This window comes from Suncus etruscus, chromosome 20, assembly GCF_024139225.1.
Source record: "Suncus etruscus isolate mSunEtr1 chromosome 20, mSunEtr1.pri.cur, whole genome shotgun sequence".
Lineage (NCBI taxonomy): Eukaryota > Metazoa > Chordata > Mammalia > Eulipotyphla > Soricidae > Suncus > Suncus etruscus.
The window spans coordinates 23,556,887-23,577,208 of NC_064867.1; the positions used below are offsets into that span (position 1 = coordinate 23,556,887).

A 20,322-nucleotide genomic window follows, 5' to 3' on the forward strand; every position below is an offset into this window, starting at 1 on the left:
GGTGGTATATTCAGCTTAGGGCCTTACACATACAGAGATTTGTTTTACTACTTGAGCTATAGCCCAGCTTAAGTTTTTTAAGTTATGGGGGGAAAACTCTTTTTCACACCTCTTTGTCCTGGCATCACAAAATGGCTGAATGGTATTAAAATCTTTAAATAGGGATCAAGGCTTTTTTGTTCTGAGGTAGTGTAATTACCTTGCATGGCTGAATTCCTGGGTTCAATTCCCAGTAACACTAAGAAAAAAAAGAACTGAATGATGAATAAAGTATCAAGCAGTGTCACTTGTAAGATGTAGGAATAAAAGTACAGCAGGAAAGTCACTCACCCTGCATGCTGCCATCCCTGTTTCAAACCCTAGCATAGAATATGATCTTCCAAACACTAGGAATAGTCCTTAAGCAATGCATGGTGTGACCCCAAAACCTAAGTAAATAAATTAAGTTAAAAACCTTGAGTATATTTACCACCAGAAGATAATGTCAAATTCCCAAACTTTCCTTTCATATAAGGTAGTAGAGAGCTCCCCAATAACACCTCAGTATATATATTTTAGTCAGTAAGTTTTATCATTTTCCAGAGTTTAAGTCAACAGATAGAACTGCTTGAAGGGCCAGGGAGGAACTAAAACGGTGACTTTTGATGATATTGTTCTGTTTTAGGTTTTCCTCTCTTTTTTGTGTTGCCTCTTTGATGAATTTATTTTTCTGCTTTTAAATCAAGGCCACCTCCAATGCTAAGGCTCCATTTGTATTCAGGGACAGCCAGGGCTACCCAGTGGTCCTCAGGGAGTCAAGTGAATTAAACTTGGTTCCCTACACATCTCTTACCCCTTTGATGGTCATAAAGATGATAGCCATAATTTATCTGTCCTTTCAGAACAATTTTCAGGTATGATTACTTTGATTTATTCATTATCACCTTTTGATACTTGTAGTTCATACTGAAGTTAGGACTTGTAAACTTTTTATGACAGCTTGCAGCATATTCCAAAAGTCTCCCATGTGCTGTCTCAGGTACATTAATTTAAAAATATATTAAAGAATAGCCATTATAGTACTGGCCTGATCCACATGTACAGTTATTTCAAATACCATATGTCCAAAAATTCAAAGAGGCCTCATAGGTAAAAAAGAATATTCCCCAGTAAATTTATATATATATATATATATATATATATATATATATACATATATACACACACATATATACACTGTTATATATACATATATCCTGTTATATCTTATTCAATTTGATTACCTGAAATTTAATGTCAGCTGTGTCTTGAGATAAAGCCTTCTGAAATACTTTGCCATTTTTTTTCTTCAAGATTCACCAAGACTCCCCTTCTGTCTCACTGACCAAAATTCTAGCTCATAGTAATAATAGGATTACCCTGGAAACCATTAGAATGTGCCTCAACCCCATAGTTCCGGTTAGACTGGGTTCCCCTTGAGTGGAGACTCATGGCTGCAGGGACTTGCTGAGAAGACTGGTGTGAGATGTGAACATGGGAAACCAGCAGAACTCACCTCACACCTGCAGATCACCTTCACAAGACAATGGGTTCTGTTTTAAGGCAGATTAAATGGTCTCCTAGTCTCTATGCTGTGCAAAAATCATGTATTCAAAATGACAGGGCTCAGGAAAATGGAACTGGGAAGGACACCAAAAATGCCATTAGGGACACAAAAGAAACAGAAACCTGAATGAAAGGGACAAGATGATTTTACACGTTAAATAATTGTAAAATAAGAACACCATTAATTCTGACCCTTACCCTTGAAAAAGGTCTTCAGGCTCTCTTATTTGGTTGAAGATATGTGGTCTTGAAGTAGTGGACACAGAAGGTGGGAGGAGTATTCAGTATTTAGTGTGGCCCATCACACCCACTGTGCTTTTCGAGGTCGCTGCGAGATATCTGAAGTATGCCATTGCATTTTGTGTATTCCTATACATCTGCCTGTTTTCTATATTCACCTGGATTGGTGTGGGGAGGTGGTGGTTGTATTTCTTTTTGAAGATGAAATTGTATGTAATCAAATGTAAAATTTACATTATGCTCTTTTATTCTCTAATCCAAAACAAATTCACAATTCAAATTCAGTGTTAAAACTGACTGTACTCTGGGGTTGGCATATAGCTTCTGAATTTTGAGAGTGTAGACAGTGACTATCTAGAAAGATTAGACTTTCCATATTAATTGCTTTTCCTTCAGTTCCACAACAAAAGGATTTTTATTTAAAATATTAATATAAGTCCATTGCTCCATAGATCCCCAGTGTTACCCATCTGCATCTTGCTTTACTGTGAATGTCTGACTTATGATCTGACTTCTCATTGAAATTCTGCTGGGAACCTGGGAGAAAGGTTGTGATTTTTAGCTATTGCATGCAGTGCTGTTTTTAGCATGTCCTCATCTTAGTTCCTCCCTGGACCTTCAAGCACACATAATGATTAGAGTTCCCTCAAATCAGACCTGTCCCTCAAGTCACTGTTACTTGGTTTCCGCTCGTTCTTTTGTTTGGGGGCCATATCAGGCTGTGCTCAGGATTACTTTTGGTAGGCTTGATCAATTGATATGATTATATGTTTTTTATTTTTCTTTTAGTGTATGGCACATTATATTGATTGGCTTGCATATGTTAAATCATCCTCGCATCTCTGGGATGAATCTTACTTGGTCATAGTGTATGGTCTTTTTATTGCATTATTGGATTCTATTTGATAGAATTTTGTTAGGATCTTTGTATTTTTGTTCAGCAAGAATATGGGCCAGTAATTCTCTTTTTTGTACGGTATCTTCCTGCCTTTTGCATGAGAGCAATGCTTGCTTCTTAGACATTTTTTGTAACTAGAATAATTGTATTTTCAATTTCCTGGAAGACACTATAAAGGGGTGACTGTAGGTCCTTTATAAAAGTTTGAATTCACTATTGAATCCTCTGTGTTTGGGCTTTTGTTTGGGGGAAGACTTTTGCTTATTTCAGTTACCTCAATAGTGTAAGATCTGTTCAGATTCCAAATCATCTTGGTTCTGTCTTGGGAGGATATAGGTGTCCAAGAATTTATCCATCTCTCATTTTGTGGCATATGATTCTCATAGTAATCTTTGGTGAGCTTTAGAATTTTTGTGGTGTCTGTTGTGATGGTCTACCTCATAATTATCATGGAGAGATAATTGTCATGAGTTTTTGTGCTATCTTTTTTGTAGAAAGTTGGCATTTGTGGGTTAGTCTTATCTTAAAGTAGCCCCTCTGCTCTTCTTTTAAAGTTGGTTTCGAGTCTGTGAAACTCCTGAGCTGTTGTTTATTCTTAAATTGTACATCACTCCTTCAAATCTGAATAAGAGTCTGGCTAGGTAAAGTATTCTTGTTATGGCTTATTTTTGTTTTGTTTTGTTGTTTTGTTTTTAGTTTTGTTTTTTTTTTTTTCCCTGTATCCCACCATTGTCTTTGGGCTGAAAAGTATCATTAGATAGGTCTGATATGCTATAAATCTTAGGGATATTCCTTTGTTATTTCTTTCTTCAATCTTGCTGCTTTCTATATTGTATCTATCTGTGTTCTTCATCATTCCGGCTAGGATATATCTTGGGAGTTTTTTTTACTTGGTTCTCTTTCGCTGAAAGTCCTGTGGGCTTCCTGGATCTGGATGCCTGCACTATGCAGCTCTGGGAACTTTTCAGCAATGATGTTTTTGACTATTACTTCTTCATTGAGGTTGCCTTCCTGTCCTTCTGTAACTCTGATAACTCTTTTGTTACTGCTTTTGAATTCGTCCCAAAGTTCTCTTGTGTGCTGTTAATTTATTTTGAGAGGTTTTTTTTTTTTTTCTTCTTATTTTGCCTAGAGGTTTTCTGCATCTCTTCTTGGAGTCCGCTGGTTTTTGTCCTCAGCAGTTGGTACTCTACTGTTGAGGTCTTGGTGGGTGATGGTCTCTTCTTTCCCAATCACAAATATTCCCTTCCAATTTGGTGCTCCTGTGTCATTATATGGAGCCTCCTGTGCTGATTCAAGGAATGTGTTCTTTGTTCTGAATGTACTGCCGAACTATGATTAAGTTCTGTTGTTTCTTGCTCCCACAGCTACATTTGTGGGTTTTGAGGATATGATGTTTGGAATAATGGCTAATACACTGTTGATCTAATGCTGTTGGGGTAACCAAGCTACCCAGATGAATTTCAGTACAAGAGGCCAAGTTTTGGACTTTATGGAGTAGTGTTCAAGAAAGCCTGTCTTACAGCTGTTGTGACCAGTGGGAGGAGCCAAGCATCTGTTCCTCTGTTAGGGTTTAACAGTTCATGACTGTTCACTCCTGGCAGGTCGTTAACTAGGAGTTCACACTGAGCCACCCACTCAAGAAAGCACCGCGTCATTCCTTTTTTCCTGTTAATTCTATTTATTGTTTTGTAGAAAGAACTTCATGAACGGGAAAGATTAAAATAGTTCACAGTGTTGAGATGAAAATAGGCATAAAAGCATGTTTCTAAAGACTAAACGTTTTTTGTTAAGTATTCACGTTATTCTCTTTTCCTTCCCTTTTTTGTTGTTGCTGTAGTGACCAGAAGTCACACTCTCTATACTAGGGTGCAACAGCATTATTAGTCACAGTGATCTCTGTCTGGAGATTTCACACTTTAGCTGTAGTGCCTGGACACACTGGATTGTGGTATGCTAGAGATCACATACTTCCTTATGGCTCCAAGGAGCTCAGACAGCAGTATCATGGACTTAGGACATATAAAAGGACCTAACAGCTTCACTGGCTTCAAGATTACAAGGCAGGCACTTTTAGTGAACTGACCCAAAAACTGAAAGCATTTAAATAACTGTTTCTTTTATTTGTCAGCATGATGAAAATTACTTAAGAGTATTATAAAATACCTTCAGTTGCCATACATACAGGGCAGCAAGTAGGTTACTTACCTTGCCTTCAATGCAGGATCAACTCTTGGTCCACTGAGCACAGCCAGGAGTAAGCCTTGTGCACAGATGTATGTGCCCCCCCCCAAATATATATACATATATATATATATATATATATATATTTTTTTTTAAAGAAAATTAGGGATGAAGTTCAAGGCCATGGAGGTGCTTTACCCTTTTGTTTGTTTGTTTGCTTTTGGGGGACCATACCCAGCGGTGTTTGGGGTTATGCCTGACTCTGCATTCAGAAATCACTCCTGGCAGACTCGGGGAACCACAAGGGTTGCCAGGTATCAAACCCAGATTCTGCCCCTGTCAGCAGCGTGCAAGGCAAACTCCCTACTGCTATGCTATCACTCCGGCCCCATGTGTTCTACTACTTTATTTTTGTTGTATTCATGTTTAAAAAGAAACTTTAATTCTTTTTTTTTTTCTTTTTTTTTTTTTGATGCGCGTCTTCTTGTTGTCGCGCGCCGCGTTGCCCGCCAGCTCCAGGATCTCGGCCGTCAGGTACTCGAGCACGGCCGCCAGGTACACCGGGGCGCCGGCGCCGACGCACTCCGAGTAGTTGCCCTTGCGGAGCAGCCGGTGCACGCGGCCCACGGGGAACTCTAATTCTTAAATATTTGCACAAAGCTTGTTTCTCAGAAGTTATGGTAAAGAGTATGTATAAAGCAAAAAACGGAATTTCTATTTGACTTTTTAAGAAAGTCAAACTTTGTACAGTAGAGCAATAGGGTTCCTAATGATTTAAGCATTTACTATAAATAGAATAAATACCAGCTGAGGTTGGAAATTCCTGTCTTGCATCCTCTCACCCTGTTTCTTACCTCTACATCCTGTTTATAAGGAGAATGGGTCTTTTGGACTGTTTTTATTTACCATGCAGCCTATTAAAGCTGCATACATAGGAGGATATGGAATGAGCCCTTTAACTCTTTGGCCATTCAAAATGTGTTCCAAAATCAACTTCAGAGTCATTCTAGGAAACTGTTAGGAATTCAGAATCTTGAGCTCCAACCCAAACCAATTAAATTAGATTCTGCCTTCAACAACATTCCCCAGGTGGCTTTTATGCATAGTTAAGGTTGAAAATAATTGGCCCAAGTAAAACTAATTGAATCCCCAATTAGAAATTAGATTTTCCATGGATAAAATCATCTTCAAATATATCCTCCTTGGAGAACATATCAAATATATTCTCCTTGTAGGTGACAGCTAAGTGCTATGGTTATAGACCATATGTATCCTCTGGGAAAGATTTGTTGTTTATTTACTTATAAATTAGCTTCTCTCATCTTCAGAGGATTCTGGGAGTGATGCCATTTCACAGATGAGAAAACTGAGGCTTAGGTTGTAGTTAGCTCCTCTCCCAAAACAATTGCTAGTCACCACTCAAAATGGGAAATTTATACCTGATCACCTAGCGGTGAAAGAATAAAAAAGGACAAGTAACAATTTTTTTTATTTCACTCAGTGAAAACACTTTTATTCAGAGAGTCTACTGATTAAAAAGGAAATTTCTTTCAATTCTTAATTTTATGACCCTTACGTTTTTAGTATCCTATTTTTAAATGTTTTCATGTATAGGTCTTAATGCATAAGGTTTGCACTTTACTACCAAACCTTAATTGTAGTACACCTGTTTTTAATCCTTAGCCCACCAGTAGCAAGCCATGTTGAGTTAATTCTCTTAACCTACCAATAGTTGGGTTCCAAGAAATACTTTTGGCCTTTCTTCACAACTACATCACTATAATGAATTTGAGTTGATTGTGCAGTTGGCCAACTCTAGGGATATGCTTCAAGTCTAGAGACAGCTTGGTAGGTAATACAATTAAAGTTTCTCTTTCAACTTCAACCTGTGGCTTTGGCCTACAGCTTGACTGAGGCCAGCTGAGGCCATATGAACAGATGGGATCCAGGTTAGGAAAAACCTGGCCTATGCCTTACCTGGCCACTCCAATTGTAAGACATGTTTTTTTGTTTTATAAATTACAAGGAGGTAGCATGTTTCCAACATCTGTGGCTGATAGTGACCATGGGATCTCTAATAGTGTGTGAGAGACATGACAGTGCAGGTCACCAGTACCTGCAGCTGCCACTCACCTTTCCTATAAATTGGGGCTGGGGAGGTAATAATAAATTACAAGGAGGTAATATTTTTTTGTTGTTGTTGTTTTTGAGCCACACCCGGTGACACTCAGGGGTTACTCCTGGCTATGCACTCAGCAATTGCTCCTGGCTTGGGGGACCATATGGGACACTGGGGGATCCATCCTAGGCTAGTGCAAACAAGGCAGATGCCTCACCACTTGCATCACGGCTCTGGTCGCATATTTTAAAATGTTGTGGTTAAATAGTTATAAAATTGGCCATCTGAGAGGGGACAGTGGAGGGCACTCTGCTACTTAGGGAATAAAAATTAAATCTGGAGTTCCCCTATATGGTTCCCCCAAGCTTGCCAGGAGTAGTTCCTGAGTAGAGTCTTGAATAACCCCTGAGCACCACCAAAACAAACAAACCTGGAGTTCCTACATGCAGAACCTATGCTCCAGCCATTGAGCAGACATCTCCCAGGCCATATAACAAGCCTGTTTTGTTGTGGTTGATGGCAACTACACAGGCAATAAGGAAGGGACATTAGTTTTTAATCTAATCTTGTGGCATGGTCCAGGGATTGAACCCAGAGCCTTACTCAGGCAAATGCTCATTCACGAGCTATAGCACTAAACCCCTTCTTAATTTTTTGAGTGTGCTGTTTAGGGATATTAAGTTCTTTTATAGTGTACCACCATCACTTGCATCTGTTACTGTAGAAGACTTACTGGCAGAGCTTCTACACAAAGGCTTTGAAGTCACCAGCATGCCAGAGATAGATTGGTAGCTCAAAATATAAAACTGACCATCACCAGCCTTAATAAACTCTAGGGTTCCAGAATTGGCAGGGCACACAGTTCCCTCCCATTGAAAGTCTGTGTAAATGGGCAGACTAGTGCTTTTATAGAGAATTCTACTTTGCAGTCAGCTTGCCGGGGAGGAAAGAAAAGTAGGAAAAGTCCTAGAAGGATCTGTGAAGTTGAAGTTTTTAGCTTGTATATCAGCAATCTAGCATACTAGGGATAAAGGGAAAGGCCACTATGGTCAGGGCCAGGGCCATCTGTGGTAGGAGATACAGGGAAGCCTAATGCTTTTGAATGGTGCCTCTGGCCCACACCATAGTCAAGTCTATGTGTGTTTGTAAAATTATGGGGTGGAAATACAGTGGGTCTAAAGGACAGTTCCAGCTCAGAACTATTGTTGCTTACCTTGATATTTACTACCTTGAGCTTCAATTTTCAGCTTCAAATTTCGATAGGCCTTTTTTCATTGCCTTCTATATTTAACGTGTTCATCCTGTTGGAAAATGGAAACTGTTCTAAGTGCTGTGAAATATGGAAAGCACCTTAACTTTCTAAGTTAATTTCAGAATCTCTTTTTAGACAACCTGGGTAGAACCAGGCCCATTTATGTTCCCTATTAGAAATATAATATAGTGCTTAAAGCACTGCCTTACCTTGCAGGCTCTGTATTAATACCCAGCACTGTTCCTTGAGCATTACCAGATATGTTCCTTGAGTGTGGAGGCCTATGGTGTGACCCCCAAAACAAAACCCAAAAGAATCTCTTTATCCTTAAAGTACAGCCAGGATTTTCATATTGGACAAAGACAAAATATTCAAATTATTTAATTTTTTACACTTTTCATTTTTATTCTTTTTTTTTTTAAATGCTGTTTAGTGTTTGGACTAGCAGTGGCAAAATCTCTGACTCAGATGTCTGAGGTTCTAGGTGTCAGTCTTGTCTGTCTCTCTCTCTTATGCGTACACACACACACACACACACACACACACACACACATTTACATATGTACACACAGATGCATTTATACAAAATCCATAGATATGCAAAAAGGGGGGAGGTGAGCTAAAATGGCAGCTTTTTGGAAAATAACCAATGCACTTTTGGTGAATCCTTCCCTGTATTTCCAATATAATCTCTCCTACTCCACCAAACACCCCCCTCCCCAAATAGAATTAGGGCCGAGAGATAATTCAGAGGGCTAATGCACATATTTGCACATTGGAGACCCAGGTCTCATCTCTGGTACAACATGGTCCAGCATCCCCCAAGTACCACAGGAGCAGTCCCTGACTAACTCTCCAGGAGTAACCCCTGAGCACCACTAGAGTGGCCCTCAAACCAACACATAAGCCAACACCAGAATCAATCTTTTGTTACTACTTTGTGACTAGTTTTCCCAAATAGTATTCGATATGCTGTTAAAGAATCTCCTATGAGAATATTTGAAAAGTCCATTTATGAACATAGATGTGCATGTTATCTCTCCTTAGAAATCTAGAATTTATGTTGACTGCGTGTGCATGGAGCCATCGAATACATGATGAATATCCTGGGAGTTATTTTTTGTATGAATATATAATAATCTTTCTGGAATTATAGTAATAATAATAATAATATGAAGTAGAGATTCTCAATTTTCCTTGACCTACCTCCTCCTCTTCAGAGAAAGAAATCATTCAGTGCCCCTACCTCACAGTCTTTAAGCAAATGATAAGTACCCCCAAGTATACCTCACACTACTACTGACCTCCCTGGATTGTTCAACTTGTGGGAAACCTTTGGGGGATGGGGATATTATTCGCTCTGGGAAATACCTCAAAAAATGTTTGGGGCTGTAGAGATAGCACAACAGTAGGGCATTTGCCTTGCATGCTGCCAACTTGGGACAGAGCCAACCAGGCATCGCATATGGTCCCCTGAGCCTGCCAGGAGCAATTTCTGAATGCAGAGCCAGGAGTAAACCCTGAGCACCGCTGGGTGTGGCCCCCCAAAAACAGTTTATTGAGTGTTTACAATATGTCAGATGCTATGCAAAGTTATTCATCTGGGAAATAATATGTAGCCCAACTCTTTGGTAATCCCTGTAACCCCCATTACAGAGAAAAAACAAGGCACAGAAAACTTTACTGTCTGTTCTGGTCTCAGAGATGGTGGTGACAGGTGCAGTATATACCAATTTCTAGCCTTGTGATCACATTCCAGATTGTTCTCCAGCATGACTGTGGTGCTTTACATATCCATCCCACTTATTTTTATACTCCTGACAAGCTTTGTGTTCCTCTTCTGGTTTTTTTTTTTTCTTGGTGGTGTCTTCCTCTGCTGATCTACCATATGCTCTGACTTGGATTTTATCCACATTGTGAAGTGTGTGTGTGTGTGTGTGTGTGTGTGTGTGTGTGTGTGTTGCCCTTGTGTACCCACAGCTTCCTGAGAACATCCGTGACCGTCCCACTTTTTCTCCTCAAGACTTTCCGTTTCCTTCATTTCCCACTTCTTGTTCACCCATCTGCTCAAACGAGACTGGGCATCTTTCCTGTCTCTAGTTGCTATATTTAGGCTGTCCCTGCTGCCTGCAGTCAGTGTCAGTTCTCTTGTCTGCTTCCCTTGTGATCTGAGGACAGCTATTTGAAAGCTAAGCAGAATTCCACCCTGTTGCCCTTTCTGCCACACTGTGGCACCAAAGCAAACCGTCTGGGTTTGACTGAGTCCCTGACAGAAGTATGCGGTAACTTACACAATCCATACAAGCATGAGCTTGGCGCAAGTGGGGACAGTGGCGTTGGCTGTCTGGAAGTGCTCATGGGCTGTCTGGCCTCAAACCCCACCTTTTAAGTTCATAATCTCTAGTGAAACTGTAGCCAGGACAAATGGGAAGGGGGAAAGGAAGGAAGCTCTTTTGCCCTCCTCAGCTACTGCTATTCCAGCTTCTACTTGGTCTATTTCTCCCAGCTCTCTGATACTCTGCCTTTATTTACTGAGGAATCTTTATGCGTCATCTCTAAGCAAAAAAGCCCTTAGAAACCACCGCTTCCCCCGAACTGTACATTTGTTCCTGCGTCTACTTATTAGAAGTCATCTGCTGACTCCAGAATTGTAAAGACTCCTCTTTTGTATCATCTACATGATATTAAGTGGTTTCTATCACGAGAGGTATGGTATTACCCACCCATCCCCATCTAGCCAGATCGAGGTTAGAATCCGTATCTCATTCATTATTACATAATAAACACGACTATGTTGACTCATTGACTCACTGAGACAGTTAATAAGCTATCTAGGCTTTTCCCATTTTTGACCAAGAAATCACGGAAAGACACTGAATTATTAGATAAAATTTAAATATAAAGACCACATTTTATAAAATAACTTAAACATCTGAGATGGGTAATATTAAGAATGTAATGATGATAAAAAGACCTTTTTAAAGTCAAATTTAAAAATTATTCAGGGTCTGTCCAAATTAAAATTGTTTAGCAAATAAATTAGAGCATGTCATAACTATTTTTATGCATTCCCGGGATCAGATCTCAACATTGTAATTGGTTTGTCTCTCATAAAAGAAAGTGAAATCTTGCTGGGAGGTGGGGTCCAAGGAATGAAGGGACTTGTCAAATATTAGTCAACCAAGGGACAGCAAGAGGATGTGAATCCAGGTAAGTCTGTTCTGCCATTCCCTTCTGTAAAGGAAATCAGAACATACAGAGTCAACAGAACAAGCATTTTTCTTCAGTGTCTCATTTAAACATGAAAATTATGCTGATTGTTTCCTTGGAAGCTCAAATCAATTAACCAGGCATTTACTTTTCAGTCCAGAGGACCAATTTCATGAAAACAAATGAGTTCAGTTGTCAGTGTTCAAAATGTGTTAGATGGCACCATAGACAAGAAAAAGAAATGTCATTTTTCCAGATTCCGGAAGCACAGTGCTCTGGGCTTCCTTTTTCACAGTAACTACATAACATGGTGATGACTAAATAACAAGCTACCTTTCTGCCTCCAAGTGAATCGAGTTTTACTTATAAAGCCCAATTGAAAGCTAAGGGGTTTGAGAATGATTGGAGGATGATGCAAACTCAATAGGGTTCGTGCACTGTCCACTCATTTGTCAAGAACTTCATTTTCTCATAGAGTGGGATTTTGTGGGTGCACTCTTTTGGGGGGTAAAGTATTTTGATGAGTTCAGGTTTCCTAAAGTTGGATTTTTATGTATATTATATTTCCTGGAATTTGGGCAAATACAGAACATTTTACTTGTCCCCAGAACTTTAAATGGAATTGCAAACGTGAAGAACTTTTTGTCTCCTCCCCAATACCTGTGTCCCACTTTCCTGCTCTCAGGACTGTCCCATACACTTGTGTGCCTGTGCATTTACCCATCTGGAAGACCCCAATTGTCCCCCACAACTTGCTGATTTTGTACTGGCAAAAAATGACCTACTATGAGCTTTCCTCCAGAGTCACTTCCCTCCAGAGTCCCAGGCTCACAGCCATTTTTGCACCCACATCTCCTAAAGTGTGGATATCCCTTCACCCAACTCCCTGTTCATTCCACCTGGATGGTCAGATCCATCCACACTTGTTAGGGGTCTGAGGTTTGGAATAAAAGTGTTGCCTGGGGGTCAGGCTAAGCTGACAAAGGAGCAACAAATCTGGGAGGGCAGCTGAAAGAGGCTGCATGAAAATCTTAGCTAAGAAGCCATGTGGAGAAATGCATATGGTGGTTAGGGCCCTTTAATAAAATTGGCTGTCTCCTGAAACTTCAACTGACTGCTTTTGACTCTCCCCGACATTATCCTGCATTCTTCAGATCCACCGGCTATGGGGCTACAGGCCCCATGTCTGGGAAGATCTCACCCCAACACTAGGGCTCTGTATTTTATATTTATCTATCATACCCTTCCTCTTTCCTAGGTTTGAAAAAAGCAAACAATAAAATATGGCAATTTAGGGAGGGGGGTGGCTGGGGAATGACATTTGCAAGGACTTTTTGAGAACTTCATTATGGAAAAATAACACTCGCTTAATCCAAATGAAATGAATGTAGAGAGTAAAGAGAGAAGCCAGTGGAGAGCGATAAGAGCAGTGTGTTTCCTGGGTCTTGTGTCCATCTTGACTGCCCTGTCCACTTATTAGCCTAAGAGAAAGCTGTGCTCCTTTCTTTTCAAAGAACATCAGTCTCTGTAAAGGCTCCACTTACCTTAATCCAAACCTCGGGTGAACGGGACTGAAGCAGGGGCACCAAAAGGATTAAGCCTTGCACAAGGCCTACCGGGTTCTTTTACTTTTTTTTTTCCTACCCAGGTTCTTTCCCCTGCATCCCATATGGTTCTCCGAACCTCCAGGAGCAAGTTCTGAACACAAAGCCAGGAGTAACCCGAGCACCTCCAAAAAAGAAAGAGAAAAACACGATAGACATAGGGAGAAAAGTATGGGCTCAGGGGCCTTCCAGCCTTATGGACTGTCCTTTCAACATTTTTTTGTTGTTGTTAATCAGTCTCAATCCACCTGAGGGAGGGCCTATATAGTTAACCAACAAAAGTACTTAATCAAGATTACTTGGGTCTTTACATTTCAAAAGGGGTGGGTGAAGGGAAAGGAAGCTAGGGCAAAGTTTCTGGCTGAAAGCAGGGTGTGTGCTCTGTATGTCTAGCTACATGTATCCTAGCTAATTGGGTTTAAAATAGGCTGCAAGAATAAAGCTTATTCTCTTTTTTGTAAGGAAAATCCCATCACCTTCTCAATTTCCTCTGGAACATTTTTGCATGGATAATTTTTTCCTTAAATAAAAACAGACTTTGGGGCCACGGAGCTGGCACCATGGTCAGGGGTGTGTGCCTTACATGTACAATGTTCCAAGTTCCATCCCTGACCCTGCAGGATCTCCCAAAACCACCAAGCACTACTGGGTGTGGGACTGTTGGCTTCCAGTACCTGAGTCCTTCATCAGGCCTGAGTCACATGACATTACTAGGCCACAGCATGAACCTGTACAGCCCAATTGACCACATATCTCTGAAAATGGCCCTTGGGGCATCCTAGACATTGCTTGTGAGGCCTCTGCCCAAATAAAAAATACATTTTATCTGAGGTTTATTTTACTACTTAGACAGCTTTTTAATGTGTACTTTACTTCCTAAAAATAATCAAATAGGTTTTAGGTATATCAAGAGAGGAAATACAAATCTTTTTTTAATGGGCATGAGAAACAAAAGTGTTTGGGGAAGCTTGGCATTCTAAGAGATGCTGATCATCTAAAAAATTATGGAATTTGTCTATATAAATGAAAATCTTTGGTTTCCCAAAGGTATGTGAGATAGCATAATGAGGCAGTTTTTATACCAGCTTCTTGGGAGTGTGGTCCATGAGAGTCCAATGCAACCTGCTTACTAATGTGCATGGCTCTGCACTGATTAAATATTCCTCTTTAATCTTTACCTGTGTCTATGTAAAAATGAGGTCATGCAGATAAACTATACATGGCATAAAGTAAGCCTTCACTTAGGAGAACTAAAGATGCTTTTGTACTTCCAATTTACTATTACTCTAGTTTTGTAATTGCAGTAATGAATTAGCTTTTGCTTGTCTTTTTTTGTTGTTTTCTATAGGAACAAAAAATAAAATAAAATGTAGCTTTTAAAATATCGCACTATCCTGTGAAAGAAGTTGAGGATTAATTTAATACAAATTTATTTTAATTTTCATGTTTCACACACCTGCCTTTTATTTTTTTTTCTAGGAAGAGGAACTAGAAGCCCAGATTTCTTTCCTTCAAGGACAGTTAAATGACCTGGATGCCATGTGCAAATACTGTGCAAAGGTGATGGACACCCATCTTGGTGAGTGACCCTGAGCAGAGTGGTACTTAGAACAGCCATTTTAACAAGGTTCTGACTCTTAGTTTTTCCAGCAATAACCTCAGCTCATCTTCACAGCATCATGACCCAGTTTCCTTCTTCTCTTACACAGAGGAGAAAATAAAAAGAAATGAATAAAATCTCCCAAAGAGATGTCACTCACCAATGGAATGGAAATGCAAGAAAGAGCATTTTAGCCAAAGATTTCTTTCTTTTTTTTTTTTTTTTTTTTTTTTGGTTTTTGGGCCACACCCGGTAACGCTCAGGGGTTATTCCTGGCTATGCGCTCAGAAGTCGCTCCTGGCTTGGGGGACCATATGGGACGCCGGGGGATCGAACCGCGGTCCGTCTCCTAGGCTAGCGCAGGTAAGGCAGGCACCTTACCTCCAGCGCCACCGCCCGGCCCCAGATTTCTTTCTTAATTGTTGCCTTGTATTGATTTGGGGCAACAAACAGAGGTGCTCAGAACTTCATCCTTGCTCTGCATTCAAGGATCACTCCTAGCGAATTTGGGAAATTATATAGGGTTTGGGGGATAAAAATCTAGATTGTCAATTTGCAAGGCAAGTGCCCTACCCACTATATAGTTCTCCAGCCCTTAACTAGTTTTCAAATCATGTAAGTCACATTGCCTTTTGGAAATGCTATCTGTATCATCCAGAAATACAAGGTACTGGAGCACAGAGCCAGAACAATAAGAACTACTGACTGATAGTCAATAGTGACTTTATTAGGGCTTCTCCTGCTTTTTTTTTTTCCATCCTATTTTCCTGGCCTTTGTGACTATTAAGGACGGGCATTAATAATGAGGGGCAAAGAAGAATGGGGAAACAAAGCTAAAATAATGGGAACAAAACTAATAATGTTCGCCTCCTACAAGGAGATGGAAGTGAGATACTAGCATAAGACAACCATGGGCATCTACAGCTCCATCTAAATGTAGTGATTGTGTTTGGATCGATCAGATCCATATGAGCATATGTGCCAAGCTCAGTGTAGTCTCAGGCTGTCACTAAGGCCATTATGTTAATTTCCAGAGTGTTCTCATGGATGACCATACCTTAATGTTGGGTCTTGGACCGAGTCCTGGACTCTAATACCTTCCTCAAATCTAAAGGCCATGTGTCACTTTTAAGCTCAAATCATCAGCTTGACTTGCAAGGCAACCAGGCAGTGCAGTCACCAACACTGCCTTTTTAAAAAGATCATTTCTTTTACTACCTTATGAGAGACTTAACTTTTCTAACCGTGCTTGGATTCTAACAAATGTCTTCATGAAGGTCACTTTATATGCAAGTCCTACCTGTGTCAGATTAACAAATCTTTAGATACTGCTTTGTCTGCAGTTGTGGAAGTTCTGATGTTTAATATCAGAAATGCCAGAACTGATCTCTCCTGGATGGGTACATCTGGCCTCAGTAACTCAAAGCTGCTTGCCAAACAAACAAACAAACAAACAAAAACAAAAAAAAAACAAAACAAAAAAACACTTCTAATGCATACTGTTGCTGTTTTACAACCATAAAACCTGATAATTGACCATTCTATCCCCAGTCTTCAATGTCTAACATTGGTATTTTAGGAACAAAGTCAGAATCAAAGAATGAAGTCACGTGTTCTATTAGAAAGGGCCCTATGCTGTTCTGCATGGGTTGGAAAAATGGCAAAGCCTGGCATTGTGGGAAATCTAAGGTGCAGCCCAACTATGAGAAGGAAGCAGTAGGAACTAGCCAGAGTGGGCCCAGAGCAGTAGTACAGTGGGTTGGCCACTTGCCTTGCACACAGCTGTCACAGGTTTGATTCCCAGCATCTTATATAATCTCCCAAGTATCTTCAGGATTAATTCATGAGTGCAGAGCCAGGAGTAAGTCAAGAGTGCTTCCTCCCTTCCTATGAAAAAACAAAAGGAACTCACCATGGTCCCCTCCTGCTATCTGGAGTCTGAGAGGGATCCAACTCTAGGGCTTTCACTGAAGATGAACTCGTGCTTCATCTCTTTCATCTCTCAGGCTCTGAAGTCACATGTCCCAGGCCTATGGCTCAAAAAAGCATCATTTGGGGCCGGCTTGGTGGCGCTAGAGGTAAGGTGTCTGCCTTGCTAGCCTAGGATGGACCGCGGTTCGATCCCCCGGCATCCCATATGGTCCCCCAAGCCAGGAGCGACTTCTGAGTGCATAGCCAGGAGTAACCCCTGAGCGTCACTGGTTGTGGTCCAAAAACCAAAAAGGAAAAAAAAGCATCATTTGGCTATGACCTAAACCTGTGTGGCCTAAACCTGTGTGGCCTCTACTAAATGTTCTCTTAAAATATTGGGAAGGGAGGAGCCAGAGAGGAAGTATTGTGGGTAGGGCACTTGCCTTCTACACAGCTGACCTAGGTTTGATCCTGGTCACAGCATGTGGTCCCCTGAGCCCACAAGGAGTACTGCCAGGATTAGGAGGTACAAAAGTTAGTCAGGAAGTATTTCTTTTTCCTGAGGTGAGGTTTGTCTTGCTAAGCTCCTTTTACATCAAGAGTTCCATATCATATTCTGTTCTCTTCAGACACCCTAGTAAGATTTTAAAGTGTTTGTATGGGACCACAGCTGTCAATGTCAGTAGTTACTTCAGGTTCTGCACACCTAGTGTTTGGGAGGCCATCTGGGATACTAGGGGTAGAACCCATGTCTGGGTTTTTTTGGGTTTTGTTGTTGTTGTTTTGATTTTTGTGCCACACCCAGCGGCGCTCAGGAATTACTCCTGGCTATCTGCTCAGAAATAGCTTCTGGCAGGCATGGGGCACCATATGGGTTACCGGGATTCGAACCAACACCTTAGGTCCTGACTTGGCTGCTTGCAAGGCAAACGCCGCTGTGCTATCTCTCCGGCCCCCCATGTCTTTTTTTTTATTATTATTTGTATTATTATTATCTCTCAGATAATTATTATCTCTCTTTAAACTATACCTGATTCAATGTGTTAGGTACAGTTTAAAGGAATTTTTATACCCAAGAGAATAACTACAAAGAAAAAATTCTTGAAGTTAAAAAGTATATAAAGTCATTGTTCATGCAATACTTGAATATAGAGCCAAGAACATGGAAAGGTTAGCATTATTTTGTTCTGCTTCTGAAACCCAAGATACAATGTGCTAAAGGTTGGAGAGAGAAAGTACATTGAGTAGGGCACTTGCCTTGCATACTGTCCACCCAGGTTCAATTCCCAACACTACTTATGGTTCCCTGAGCCAAGAATAATGCTTGAGCCTGTGCAGGAGGGCATGGTCCCCTTAAAATAAAAAATAAAAACGACTTAAGTGTTTATCTTTACCAAAATTCTGATTTGACTACATTCATGTAAGTGAACTATTTGATTCAGGCTGGAGAAGTAATAAATACAGTGAATAAGATGCTTGCCTTACATGTGATCAAACTCTGGTTTGATCCCCAGTATTCTAGACTGCATAGAGTGTTTTCGTGATTTCTAAGCGCTAAACACCTCTAGAAAAAAGTGCAAACACGAACTAGAAAAATTTAAAAAAATGAACTGGTTGCATTCATAGATTTCATGATAGGACTTGAGAATCTTTGTTTGAATTTAAACTTTTCCCATTTGTTTCTGAAGACTCTTTTTAAAAATGTTCATTTTTCTGTTGCTATAGTTACTCTCCTTCCTGTCAACCTAACAATTGAGTTGAAAGCCAGTGACAGCATTAACCTCTGTGACTGAGCTCGGGCTATTTTTAGATTTGCCTGACGTTACAGATAATTGCACAAGGGTGCACCCCTGTGCTTCTCTGATCTGTGAGCAGCTGGACTTAGCTGCCAGATGTTAACACGGGAGGCTGAGTTCAGTTGGCCTCTAATGCCCCACCTGGTCTCAATGACAGCATTTCCACTCATCCCTTAAGTACGTAGAGCTTGGTTTCTAGCAACTTGCAATAGCTCATGCAAACCATGGGAGGGTCGCATGCAGTAGTTGAGGGTAAATTGGATTTCTCATGCTCTTGATGAACTGAGATGATATAGTGTTGACACAGTAGCCCTAGAAACTCCCTCAACTATTCTGTTTCACAGATGAGAAAACCACAGCCCAGATGGGCTGAATGACTGTTGGCTTGCTTTAAAAGAATTAAGGCCTCCCCCCATAACCAACAATAATAATTAACTAACTAATTAACTAGTAATAAACAGCTTAGTAACCCTACAGTCCCCATTGAGAGATATGACAACTACCACAAATTTTCTTTTAATAAAAAATTTTTTTGACAATTTCATTACCATTTAGTAAATTAATTAAGTAAATTAAGTAATTAAGTAAATTATTTGTACCTGTCAAGGGGCAGGCTTGGGGCAAGTTGGGAAACTGGGCAAATAGGGAGGGAATTATTACACTGGTGTTGGACCATTGAATGCAAGAAATAACTTTATCATGACAACTCTGTAATCCAGTGTTTAAAATAAATAAATGTATCAATAAAATGATAATAAAAAATACAAACTAATAAAATTTTAAAATCAAAAAAGAGTGGAAGGAGTCTAAGTGATGAGATGGGGAGTCTTTGGAACTTGGATGGTAGATATGGTATAAGACTCCCTTTTGAAGCAGTTGTAAACAGACCCTCCTGTAACAATTTAAGTCCATGTTCCATACATTTTGTGGAGGCCTTGTCTGCACTTTTACACTGACAGTAACTGAAGTAGCTGCCTTGGGCCCAAAGTTAAGGAAACTTTTTCTCTGAATGACAAAGCTCCCTGTCAATCCTACCACTGAATTGTTATGAGAGAAATACAAATTTAAAGAATACATATATGTGTGAAATAGATGTATCATACAAAAAACAGGTTTGTAAAATTTAGTAATTTATCTTATAATTAAATTTTTTTTTTCAGACCCCAGTCTGGCCCTTTGCTTCTTTCTCACTGAAGCATCTCTGGAAGTCGCTTTTAGTCAGGCTTTTATCTTTCACTGTTTCATTGCAATCAGCCATTGCTCTGGCACTTGTCATAGTACTTATACAAAAATAGCTGTAAGAGGAGGCCACTTTATGAATCTTATTTCTAATATGTATAAAGTGTCCAATGTATGTCTTTGAAAATGTTGTTAACTGATGACATTAGAAAGACCTAGAAAGTAAAGGTGATTCCGAGACAACTTTCCTCTCAACCATGCTCCAAGAAAACCTTTTTATTATAATTATTTTATACTTTAAATGAATTTACAATAATTTTAAGATTTTTGAATAATTAACTTTGAATAATTATGTTATACTTTATAATGAATTTATAAAATTTTAAGATTTTTGACTATTGATTTTAATGGAGGGTTGCAGAATTCCTTAGAGAAGAGAAGCAACCTCACCTCTGAAACCTGTGGAGTTGAAGATTTTGATGGACTGGGTCTGATGTGGGGCCTCAAGATCTCTGCTTCTTGCTGTTGATGACCCCAAACAGACTTCATGTATCAGGAAACAAGAGAGCATTAAAATTCCTTGAAGAAAATTTTGTTCATGTATTTATAACCCTACTAGCCTGTCACTGAGAGATTATGTAGTACTTGCGTGTTCATGAATGCTACTTTTTTTCGGTTGGTTGGTTGGTTGGTTGGTTGGTTGGTTGGTTGGTTGGTTGGTTGGTTTTGTTTGTTTTAGTTTTTT

General features: G+C 39.9%; 1 protein-coding gene and 1 pseudogene across 1 annotated transcript in view; both read left to right on the forward strand.

The window, feature by feature from the left end:
• Nucleotides 1-20,322, forward strand: part of TBC1D5 (TBC1 domain family member 5) — a 543,770-nt gene that overhangs the window by 514,413 nt on the left and 9,035 nt on the right. The window contains exon 21 of the mRNA XM_049766154.1: nt 14,571-14,670. Coding sequence (XP_049622111.1) covers nt 14,571-14,670 — 100 coding nt within the window. The remainder of the gene's footprint in view (nt 1-14,570; nt 14,671-20,322) is intronic.
• On the forward strand, nt 6,937-7,052 carry LOC125998429 (uncharacterized; annotated as a pseudogene).